The following is a 12,377-nucleotide window of genomic DNA, read 5'->3' on the forward strand; positions in this document are numbered from 1 at the left end:
AAATAATGGGAGACAACACACTAAAATATTGACAATGGCTGCCCTCAGGTGGTCCAAAAGAGGGCAAGTACATTCCTTCTACTTTTCCGCATTTTAACAAGTTTTTTGTAATGATGAGAAAACTGCACTCATCATTAAAATCAATGACTTTTCACGTAAATTAATGACTTAATAATTATAATTATAAGATATATAATTCATATATAATAATATATAATATAATGTTATATTATATATAATAGATATATAATTATAGTAAAACTGAGCAGAAAAACACCTTAATTGACCATAGGGCCCCATTACTGCAACCCAGAAACTCCAACCATGCTCCGACTGCAAACTCTCTTCCTTACAGAAAAGAAAAATGACAAGTCCAAGTTCGATGCATGAAACAGGGCACTCAAAGCCAGTGCACTGGGACAATCCAGAGGGATGGGATGGGGAGGGTGGTGGGAGGGGGGGTTCGGGATGGGGGACACATGTACACCTATGGCTGATTCATGTTAATGTAGGGCAAAACCACCACAATATTGTAAAGTAATTAGCCTCCAAATAAAATAAATTAATTAATTTTAAAAATAAGTTTAAAAAATTAGTGTTCTTTTTATGGGGGAAATGGGTTGAAAATAGGTTGTTTTTATGAATGCAGAGAAACTAGCCAAAGCTAGTGTTGGATTCTCAGTTTCAATGTCACACTTTACTCAAACACCAGTTCTATTTTTAGGTCTGCTTCTCAGCTAATTACTCTGCCCTACCCAGAAAGAAGTATTTAATCACCAGAACCTCACGCGTCCGCACAAACCAAGGGGGGTCAATGTTGTACTCAGGAAGATGGGGTGGACTGGGGATGGCGGTCAGCCGGAGCAGTCACGGTCCGAGTATTAGGGTCCGCGGCTTGAGCTGCAAAGCTGCATATACAGCATATACAGACTGCAAGGACCTGCACTTGATACACACTTTGGCGCGGTAGGAAGAAAGAATAAACATGCTAATTGTGCTAGTGATAAATGTGAAACACAACAAATGCCACCCTACTTATCCAAATGGGAAGTTAAAACTAGGGGCAATAACTCTATTCTACACTAAGGGCCAGTAAGTAACTCAACAATCTCATTTCCAGATGCTCTCCGAGCCTTCTAGCCTCCACCCCCACCAGCTCTGAGGACCACTCGCTTCTGAGGACTACAACTCCCAGCCTGAGGGAGATCCCCGGGCATGCGGCCTGACGACCTATGCCTACATTTCCCAGCAGGCCGAGCGGCTACGCTGGCGCACGCGTGCGCTCTCTGTCTCTCTCGCAGACTCGGGTTTGACCTACAGCTGCCAGGAGAAGATGGCCGCGCTAGCAGTGTCCGGGCTGTCCCAGCAGGTGAGAGGACGGAGGTCCTGAAAGCCAGCGGGAAGAGCCCTCCCGGAGTGACCAGCACTGGACCCCCAAGCCCCACGGTTCCAGGCCACACCTGGGGAGCGTAGCGGCCGTTCAAGGTCGTGCGGTCGGGAGAGTGGGGGCAACGCTGGGCGGCCCTGTTTCCCCCCACCCCTTCTTTCCACGGGATGCGCGCGGGACACAGTGGACGCTGCACGCTCGTTTCTAACCTTGGCGTCCTCTGAGCACAGCCCCGGGAAGGAGCTGGTTGAGAGACCCAGGAGAAGGGGGACCTATCTTTATTGTTGTGATTAAACGACTACTAGTATTACTGGGTCAACAGTAATCCTAAAGAATATTTGTAAAACGTGTTTCACATTTTTATGAAGAAAATGAGGTTGGAAAGTTTAAATGACTGGTTTTTGACTAAGTAAGGGTAGAACTGAGATTCGAACCCACAGAGTCACAGAAAAATTTGTGCTCTTTATGTTATACGATGCTTTATATATATCATAACACCTTGTACCTTCCGTAAATTTTCCCTAAGTGTTATATAAAGTCTTTTAGCCCTCTCAGCTGTATAGTACACTCTGGAATTATTTGAAGGTGGAATTATTTGAAGGTGACCTGTACCCTTGCGGGTGCTTTTTAAACTCTGGATTCCAACTCTTGATAGACAAGATACCATTTCAACAATATCAAGGTTAGTATCTTGGTAGGAAACAAGCTAGAGAATTCATCTTTATCTTCAGATAGCTTTTGGAGTCTTAAGAAGGTACCTCTCTCGCAGATAATGCCTGGAATCGTCCCACTTGTTACTGGAATCGTGCTCCACGATGGTAACATAAATGCTGGAAATCTTGTCAATTTTTTTTTTTAAGACTGACTTCTGAAACTTGGGCTTCCCTGGTGGCTCAGTGGTAAAGAACCTGCCTGCCAATACAGGAGACATGGGTTCCATCCCTGGGTGGGGAAGATCCCCTGGAAAAGGGAGTGGCTACCCACTCCAGTATTCTCACAGCGGGGGAATCCTAGGGACAGAGGAGCCTGGTGGGCCGCAGTCCATGGGGCTGGAGAAGAGTCACACACAACTGAGCAACTAAATGTTTCTCAAATTTAGTGTTTCCTCTCCCTTACTCGTGAGCCAGCCTCACAGTGGGAAGGCAGTTTTCCCATGCAGCCTGTAATGACTCTTCAGTGGGGAAATTTACTCCTGCGTGATGAAGAGCAGCTCAGCCTCATAAAATCTATGTGTTGATATAAGGAAACATAAGAAGTGAACCATTTACTATTTTTTACTATCAGTAACCTCATTCAGTCTTTCTGTTTTTGTGTTAAAGGTGCGATGCTTCAGTACATCTGTGGTCAGGCCATTTGCCAAGCTTGTGAGGGTATGTCAGCTTATTTTTCTGTAATTGTAAAGCAAATAAATGTATGTGGTTTCAGACAACAATACATTTAGGCATGGATTTTGTACAGTTAACACTTAAATCTTTCTGCATGATTTGTGGTTCCCCAGACATGCTGGGGAGTAGGGGAGCTAGGGAACAGGATAGTGTTGAATGCCTGTCATAGACCAGGCCCACGAAAAACCTTTTAAGTTGGAGAATTTCTTAAAACACAGTAACAGTGATGGGAGGTAGCTGGTCTTCCCATTTTACAGAAGAGGAGGGGTTATTCAGCTTAGTCTCTGAGCTGGACAGAAACTAAATCTTGCTCATTAAAAACCTAAGCTTTTCCAGTACAATCACACAGTACCACTAAGCATATGTAGTCATACATTGATGATACTGTGGTTTAAAAAGCCTGTGGTTCACTGTAAAAAATAATTCAAGCATCAGGCACTTAGTAAATTGCTAAAGGGCTCCATTAAACTGAACATTTATGGAGATACTCTAAGGGAAATCTGCAGTATTGCTATGAAATGTATAAAATTGTGCTTGTATGTGTCTCATAAACACCTGTTTTCTGGCTCTAACGTGTTCAAAACTGCCTTCTATCAGTGTTTAACACCGCCTAAACTTGGAACTAAGTAGTTACTGGATTCGAAGGAATCCTAAGTTTATCTCAAAATTAGCACGGTTGAATTTTCTGTAGAATGGAAAGGGACTTTAGACACCATGTTTTCTAAGCCCCTCATTTTAAGAAGAGGAATTGAAAGCTCATAGATGGAGTGACATGGCCAAGGAAACATCCCTTATTTGAGAATTGTCATTCAGGGTAGCATTTTACAGTAATTTTAAAATTATAAATATTTCTGCTCTTGATACCATGATATGGTCTTAACTGATTTTCCTTTTCTCTTCTTGCCTTACTCCACCGTTGCTTAAAGCCACCTGTTCAGATATATGGCATCGAAGGCCGCTACGCCACAGCTCTGTATTCCGCTGCATCTAAACAGAATAAACTGGAGCAAGTAGAGAAGGAGTTGTTGCGAGTAGGAGTAAGTAGCTTTCCTGCTCATTGTTAAGTTCTCACTGTATGTTTTTTCCTTAGATCTTTGACTGTGCATCCTTAATGAAGTATATCCTAAGAGAAAAAGAATTGCAAAAAAAGGGAAAGAAGAAAACATTTCCTGTAACCACGTTGATAGTTATAATACTGGGTAAAATTGTTCTGAACCTATTTATAATAGGTATATGTAAGAATGTTAATGTTAGGAACTGAGATTTGGGGCTCAAGAGAAGAAATAGAAAATCTAAATTTTAAGAAACAACTGCCATTTCAAAGGAGGGTTAAAAATTACCTTGAGCATTTATGCTTGTATTACTCGGTATTTCCAAAGTAGGCTTCAGGATATATTATGACCTTGTTTTGCTGGGAATTTATTTTCCTTCTGAAGTCTTTTCCTCAGCGTCAGTTGTCATTTTATTCCCAAGATGTGAGGGAAAGTGAGCAGAGCCCACTGGACCGCACATTAGTGAAGGTGCCCGAGCTGCAGGACGATGACAGAACGACGGAGGAAGACCAGGAGACTGCGGGGGAAGCTGATTTGTATTTTTTTGTAAACATGAAGAGTACATGAATTGAGTTAACAGGAGCCTGCAGTGTGGCTTAAACAGGAGGATCGCCACTGCAGGTTCCCTGAGTCGTCTGATAGTTAACAAGTTGCTCCAGATTTTGTTGCTTCCCCTTCTGTTACTTTCTAGTCGCCACCTAGAGTTTGTTTTTGTGTTTTTAATCTTAGAAGGGGAAAACCCTCACAGACTAGCTGTATAGAACAATACTTAGGCGTTTTGTGCATTTTTTCATTTTGAGCTTTTGTGGGAGCCTTTGTCCTAACGCTCAGTAACTCTAGCTCTGTATCCCTCCCTCTGTCCAGTTATCCAGTGCGCTTGATCTTCGCTGGTACCCTCACCTGTTAGGATGTTCACAGACCCAGCAGCCTGACTTGGAGATGCTTCTGGGCTGGGGTAGCTGGAGTCTACAGGGTCACACAGGCTTTTGGGGAGGTGATGGTTCCTGCCCTCTGCTGTCATGCACACCCCTCGTAAACCTGTGATGTTCACAAGCAAGACAGTGCCTGGCTTGTGGGCCTTAGAATGGGGTTTAATTAAAACTGAAGTCCGTTAAGCTGTGGAGACATACAAAGGCGGCAACCTTAAGACTCTTTATGAAACAAAATCAGCCATTTTTTGGCGCCAGGAGGAAAACGTGATGCTGCCAGGGTGTCGCTAACGGTCCGTGGATGATGCAGCAGAAATGGTTAGAGACCTGAAACTGGGATGGCTCCAGTTCCAGAATGCTTGTCGTCGTATAAGCCAGCAGTGTGTATGGGAAAACCTTGTTTTGGGGGGGTCACTCGAGTTGAAGTTTTAACATTAGATGGCAGTGTAGGCACGTAGCTAGAATCAGAGGCAGAAATTGTCCAGGAGCCCAGGAGAGGGGTTGATCGAAAGGTCAGTGGAGGTGTGTGACCAAGAGATACCCACATGGAAACAGCAGTTGGTTTGCTGGAGCTCTGGCTTGACGCTGAGGGGAGCAGAGTGCTGGAAGCTGCCCATGGTCCCGGACTTGACGTTTGTGATGTAGTGGGACGGCGACAGAGTCATCTCTCTTGTGGTCGTGGAGACAGAGTGGTCTCTCTTGTGGTCTTGGCACTCTGAATTTTTTGGCCGTTTTTCCTCCCAGGAAAAGCACCAGAGCTCCCACCCAGCAGTGGGTTGGTTTTCCCGAGCTCTGGGCAGCTGGCCGGAATCCGGATCAGCCTTAGAGGGAGAGGCCCCGGAGGGAAAGGCCAAGGGGCCGCCCGCACTCAGTGCGTCTCGTTAGGTCTGCGTTGTGTGTGGGCATCACTGCACCCTCTTAGCAGGGAAAAACCAGAGTAATACCCACAGTAGATACATTACAGTATGCCACAGATCCAGTCTCATGGCTGCTTAGTTTTTTAAAAATAATCTCTCCTGAAAAGCAAAAATCAACTTCATTAGAATGGTCTTAAATATTTTCACACAATACCATATCCTGTGTAAAATCATCTGTGGTGCATTCTTAAAGGCAAAAATTTATTTGACTAAACTTTTCTAATTTTATTCATGAAATGCATGATTCATCAGAAAGCGTGTGTACAGCAGCTGGCATCATTTATGTTCTAGAGTCTAAGATTATTTTTGGTCCTTTTAGCAAATCTTGAAGGAACCCAAAATGGCTGCTTCTCTTTTGAATCCCTATGTAAAGCGTTCAGTTAAAGTGAAAAGCCTAAGTGACATGACGGCAAAGGAGAAGTTCTCACCTCTCACATCCAACCTGATCAGTAAGTATTAGCTCTTTTATTGAAGTCTCTGAAAATTCTGCTCCTGAAACTGTGATCCCTGGACCAGGAACACCACCAACCTTTGGCAGTACAGTCTCATTACCCGAACCTGCTAAACCAGAATCTGCATCTTCACTGGCCCCCGAGTGAGTCGCTTGCACATGCAGTTTGAGGAGCACTGTCGGAAGGACGTTAAGATGCAGGAGTGTCTCAATGCGTAGTTTCACCCCTTGGAGTTGGCCAGTGGGATCCCTGCCGAGAACGTGGTTTACAGCCAGTGGCTGCGTCTCTGTCCTTAAAGACATTTGCATTCTTTGGTACATTTTAATTGTTTTTCAAATCCCTTGATCACTCAGAATCCAAAGAAAATGTGTAGTGAATATAAGTATGTTAATTTGGGGATTCGTGGTATAAACCTGAAAATCAGATTTCAAACTGTGATGAAGAAATCTATTGCAGATTTGTTTAAGAGACACACCCCTTTACACATTTAAGTCCTCGTTGGTGCATTCTTTTAAAAAAAAAAAATTTGAATATTCTTTTTAGATAACAGGTTGCAGCTTCTCCATCCACATCCTTAACTGACATTGAATATAGTATTTTAAGGCCATGTCAGTTTGCGTTTGAGGTGAATATACTGCTTCATGAATATGACTTAAGTGAAAAATGTTCACTTTCCCAGATTTGCTTGCTGAAAATGGTCGCTTGACTAATACCCCTGCGGTGATTTCCGCATTTTCTACCATGATGAGTGTCCACCGTGGAGAAGTACCATGCACAGTTACCACTGCATCTGTAAGTAATGAGTTGTTGCCACTGCATTGTCTTGACTTTCCATTTTGTAGAACAAAAAGAAAAAGGCTAAAATCAAGAAATCGGGGAGCCTGGCATGCTGCTCCATGGGGTTGCAGAGAGTCAGACACAACTGAGCAACTGAACTGAACTGTCAGTTGGGAGGTCTCTTCATTTATACCAGCTTCTGTGAACATGGCAACCCACTCCAGTATTCTTTCCTGGAAAATCCCATGGACAGAGGAGTCTGATTGGCTACAGTCCGTGGGGTCACAAAGAGCCGGACACAGCTGAGCAACTTCACTTCCCTTCTGTGAACCTCTGCTTCACAAGGCCCGGCAGGTGTCTCCCTGGTGCTTCCCTATTCAGCGGTTATTCGTGAAGACTGTAGGTTGGGTTAAAATGTGTCAGGAAATACTGGTTTATATTCCAGTACAGGTTTGAATTATTTTTTAAACATCATGCTCAGTAGTTTACTCAAATGTAATCTGTTCATCTTTTGTGGTGATGAAGCAGAAAGTATAAGGCGAATGGGCCCCATTGGTCTTAGGGACTTGATGAAGTAGAGTATAATAATAGTCACCATTCATTGAAATACAATGTGCTGGGCACTTTATAATTTTTTTACTTAATGTCAAAGGTCTGCGTGAAGCAGAAATGTTGTTACCCTTATTTTACTAATGAGGAAACCAAAGCCCAGGGAAAGTACGTTGCTTGCTGGAGGTCACAGAAGGTGGAGCTGGGATTTGAACCACAGTCCTGTCTTCCAGTAGTCCATGCTCCTTAAGTGGCACTGCCTCGCTGGAATGAGTTTCATTGTTGTCCAGTGTACAGTGGAGTACATTGTATTTCCCTTGTATTCTCTTTGCACTGTAGTTCATTGTAGGAGAACAGTCTGTTGGGCTTAGTTACCTACCAAGCATGGTAGAGTTGCTTGGGGTATGCAGCACCTGATCTTACCTAGATGAGTGTTTGTAGTGCTTCAGAGATTCTGACTCTCCAAGAGCGTAACCAACGGTGCTCCTGTGAGGCGGGCTTTCACACGCCCGAGACCAGCGCCGATGAGTGCCTCTTGGGGTGCGACTCCAGAGTGGGTCCCCAGATACCGAGCACAGGAATTCACACAGCCTGTCTTGGTGAAATGTTCCCAGAGGGAGATTTTTCTCTCCTACTGTAGTAACTTGTTTTACTTTACCTGAATTTAAGGATGTTTTGTCCTTTTTTAGGCTTTAGATGAAACCACTCTGACTGAATTGAAAACGGTCCTGAAGAGCTTCCTAAGTAAAGGCCAGGTTTTGAAATTGGAAGTTAAGGTAGGTTTTTAATTGTGTACAGTACATTTCCTGAGGTTGTTTGGCACTTAAAATGGACTGGAAAGTGAGAGCAGATTATGTAAAACTGCCTATAGTAGAACCTTTATGTTTATTTTCAAAATAGACTATTACTGAATCCATTCACAATTTGACTTCTTTTTCCAGATGTAATTATTACATGTTACAATAGACTTTTCAGAGCACTTTTTTTTATCTTGCTTTTTCATTAATGAAATGTCAGCGTATTTTCACATTTCCAACCTATTTTCTTTCCTAGATTGATCCGTCGATCATGGGTGGAATGATTGTCCGTATTGGAGAGAAATACGTTGATATGTCTGCAAAAACCAAGATTCAGAAGCTGAGCAGAGCAATGCGGGAGATTCTGTAAAAGTGTTGATTTTCTAAAAGTGAGAATTCTTAAACTTGGAGCAACAATAAACACTTCCTGAACAGGGCACACTGTGTTTACTGCCTTTTAAAGCGGAAGTGCAGGGAGCCTTAGTTTTTATCTTTCTCTCGGGATCCCCTTAAAGGTTAAAATGCCCTTTGAAATTTAGTTTTTGTCGATTGTTCTTAGAAATTGGATGCTTATATATCCCTTAGGGGAAAATAGCCTTCATAGCAGGCGCTATGAAGTTCTTCACGTGTCTTACCTCATCCCTTTGTCTCTGAGTCCAGAGCCTGGGCAGGGGCTGAGCCTGCAAGTGAAGTTAAGGTCGTCATCTCTTGAGTTTTTCGGCTGTTGGTTTCATCTTGATTCAGAACTGGAAGTGGCCTCAGCCCACGCTGGTCAAACGCCGGCCGCTGCTCCTGCTCTGCCACTTTGTGCTGCTCACAGCCTCTGCAGCATGTGGGCCGAGCCCCTCGGCCGTGCCCCCAAGGCCACGTACCCGCCACATGCCTGGGCTGCTCAGCCGTCCAAACAGGGCCGGTTTGTGCTCACCCGAGTATTCTGACGGGTCCATATGTCCAGCCTGTGCGTTCTGACGAGCCGAAAGTGATCCGTCCTCCACTCCACTCTCCATGTAATTCTAAGTTCAGAGGCGGTGATGTCTATAAAAGCTTCCAGAGAGATTCTGGCCAAAAACACATGTCTCTTCTGGAATCGAGAGAATCTAATTAAAAGCAGTGACTGCTATCACTGGGGCAGAGGTCCAGGTGAGAGCCGTGCACTCAGCAGGTGGCAGGTTTCTCAGCTCGCCGGGCGCCACAGCCCTTGGAGTGTCCTCTGAACCAAGGATGCCCGGGAATGTCAGCCCAGGACAGAGTTAGGACTTTTCCCCTCTTGGGCACACCAGTTCCAGTACACTGATGGTTAGAAGTCACTGCTCTTGGGTCGAGCTTCTGCCCGTTGTGTGTGTGTGAGTCGCTCAGTCATGTCCGACTGTTTGTGACCCCATGGACTGTAACCCACCAGGCTCCTCAGTCCATGCAGTTCTCCAGGCAAGAATCCTGGAGTGGATTGCCATTTCCTCCTCCAGGGCATCTCCCCCACCCAGGGATTGAACCCAGGTCTCCGGCATTGCGGGCAGATTCTTGACCATCCGATTGGTTCTGCCAGTTAAGGCCTTCCCAGCCAGGTTGGGGGAGCCAAGCACACAGCAAACTTTCCTGCTTCTCTGAGGGTTAACAGTCACCCTGAAATTGCCAGAAGATAACATCTCAAGAGACAACCTGATGCATACTCAGCCACCGCACGTCAGGTCATAGGACATCCTGACGGGACTGGAAGGCTTGTGGCCACAATAAGCCTTTCTCCGCGTTTCTCCCAGACTGAAAGTGACCTCGCCAGGAGTAACAAGCACTCTAGAACCGTTCAGCAGGAGGTTCCATAAGGGGATATGACGTGCACCCACAGTGCGCCCCCTGACTAGACTGTTCTGCTCTGCAGCAGTAGGCGTGAGGGTTAAGGACGCGTCTTAGAGCTGTCTGGGGGTGCACATGCAGGCCTCTGCTGTTTCAATCCCTAAAGCCTCCTGCTTTTGGGGATCAACTTCCACCCCGTACGTGGAAGAAGCTGTAACATCCACTTGGTGAGTAACTGCTGCAAGAGTGAAGCGAGGTCATGATGAGTTCAGTACTGGGTCTCCCAGATGTAAAGATGTCGGTGAAGGGTGTTGGTCCCTGGCCTGACAGCCTCTGATTTTGGGTCATCTGACCCCAGGGATTGGCTGACTGGCTTCACACAGCACCTGACAGGAGGTAGGCACTAGACCAAGTCCATCTAGAATCGCCTGCAAAATCTCCCATCTTCAAGGATGTTCAGAAATCCTGTTCAGAAAACCTGTTCAGAAATCCTGGTTTCTAATAGACCATTAGGGTGACTGACTCGATCAGTCCCCTAGGAAAAGCTCCCCAGTAAAATGCCCTTAATTTGTACCTAATACCCGCAAACTGAAGGCTGCTCTGTGGTTTCCAAGACTGCTTCATGTTACATCTTAAATATTTAAGCTTCAGATGGCTCAGACAGGAAAGAATCTTGATTCCTGATTCCTGTGTTGGGAAGATCCCCTGGAGAAGGAAATGGCAATCCACTCCAGTGTTCTTGCCTGGAGAATCCCACGGACAGGAACCTGGTGGGCTACAGTCCATGGAGATCGCCAAGAGTCAGACACGAGCGAGACAGACCTCACTCTGCAAGTGAGGGAAGAAATGGAGGTTTGCTCAGGGCCCCCGCCCCCAGCCTCCCCTGTATTGTGTTTGTTCCTGTTTGCCCCTGGCCACTCCCTGGCACGTGGTGCACCAGCACTGGAGCCAGCAGGCAACACTGAGCTCAGGTGACTCTCTGGGCCCCTCGCACTTGGTCCCTTAGACACTCTTGATTCGCCCTTTAAGCCAGGCCAGCTCTTCTCTGAGCTTGCCCTCCTACTGGCCTCAGAGGGAAGAGCGCTGTCCGGACAGCAGCCACCTCAGGTGCCCATTCCTTGGTCACCTCCAAGTGTTTGGACAGCGAACAGATTCCCTTCCCAGAGCCACCCGTCATGGGCAGAGGCAGGGCTGTGCCATCTAGGAAGTCCTCAGGGCACTGAGGGGCCCGGGGCCACCCCCTGTACCTTGGGCAGGGACCAGTGTGCCTCCACCTGACGTGACGTCACCCTCCTGGCTATCACAGTGCTGAAACGAACTTCCTCCTGGCAAAGCAGCTCCACCGTCAGCACGTGCAATGGACAGAGACACCACTGCAGGCCTCTCCGTCCTCTCCCAGGAGCCAGGAGGGCTCAGGCTGGCCTGTGGCCCCAGGATCCAGCCACCTAGCTGCGGACATTTGCCAACTTCCCTGGCGATTCCTGGTGCTGGAGCTACTAAGTTCCGGCAGATGAAAAGAGAGGAAAAGTGTCCCTTCCCAACTGGCCTCACGAGGACCGGGCTCGCAGTTCCCTTTCCCTCTCACTAGATGTGGACGCAGTGGAAAGTGCAGCTTTTACCTCTTTACTTCAAGGTAAAAGTCAAATGATCGCAAGGCCCTGCCAGGCCAGACCTCGGACCTCTGGGCTATTAACAAGAGGGAGAAGAAACCTCCCACTGACGCCACGGGAGGGTGGTCTCTAAGGGCTCAGCAGCTGCGCCTGTAACGCAGCCAACACTGCTGGTTCCCCAAGACCATCTGCCTTCCTTCCGGCTTGCCTCCTGACAGGGGTTGCACACCGCACACCCGAGGCAGACCACAAGCTTTGAAGACGTGTAACAGCTGATGAAATATCTCTGCCGGTAATACTGCCCTATCCAGAATCCAACTCAACAAACTCCTTGTTGATTAAGCACATAGAAACGGGGGGAGGGAAGTGACGAGATGCTTCAAACACTGCCTTGTGTGCTCATCAGAGATGAACCCAGAGATCTGTGTACAGTGACAGTCTTCATGGCACTTTTTTTTAAATCTAGATAAAAATTTTAAAGCAGCCTCAACACACAACCATTCAGGATTCTTTTTAAAACTTAGGGTAAACTGGAATATATTCAAGCAATGGGATACTATGCAGTTCTTAAAAATCAAGATGTTCAAAAACAGATAGATGACAGATACAGCTGTATAGTGGAGAAGGAAATGGCAACCCACTCCATTCTTGCCTGGAGAATCCCATGGACAAAGGAGCCTGGCGGGCCACAGTCCATGGGGTCACCAAGAATTGGACACGACTTAACAACTGAA

The 12,377-nt window shown here is 46.2% G+C and overlaps 1 protein-coding gene across 1 annotated transcript; it reads left to right on the forward strand.

Annotated features, from left to right (window-relative positions):
• The first annotated feature begins 1,252 nt into the window (after nt 1–1,252).
• Nucleotides 1,253–8,682, forward strand: ATP5PO (ATP synthase peripheral stalk subunit OSCP). Its single transcript, XM_019959099.2, has 7 exons — nt 1,253–1,369; nt 2,707–2,757; nt 3,699–3,809; nt 5,990–6,119; nt 6,802–6,914; nt 8,138–8,224; nt 8,502–8,682. The coding sequence occupies exons 1-7, from the start codon at nt 1,334–1,336 to the stop codon at nt 8,613–8,615; spliced, it is 642 nt and encodes a 213-aa protein (XP_019814658.1). The 5' UTR covers nt 1,253–1,333; the 3' UTR covers nt 8,616–8,682.
• The last annotated feature ends 3,695 nt before the right edge of the window (nt 8,683–12,377 follow it).

The sequence above is a fragment of the Bos indicus genome, chromosome 1 (assembly GCF_029378745.1).
Source record: "Bos indicus isolate NIAB-ARS_2022 breed Sahiwal x Tharparkar chromosome 1, NIAB-ARS_B.indTharparkar_mat_pri_1.0, whole genome shotgun sequence".
Taxonomy (NCBI): Eukaryota; Metazoa; Chordata; class Mammalia; order Artiodactyla; family Bovidae; genus Bos; species Bos indicus.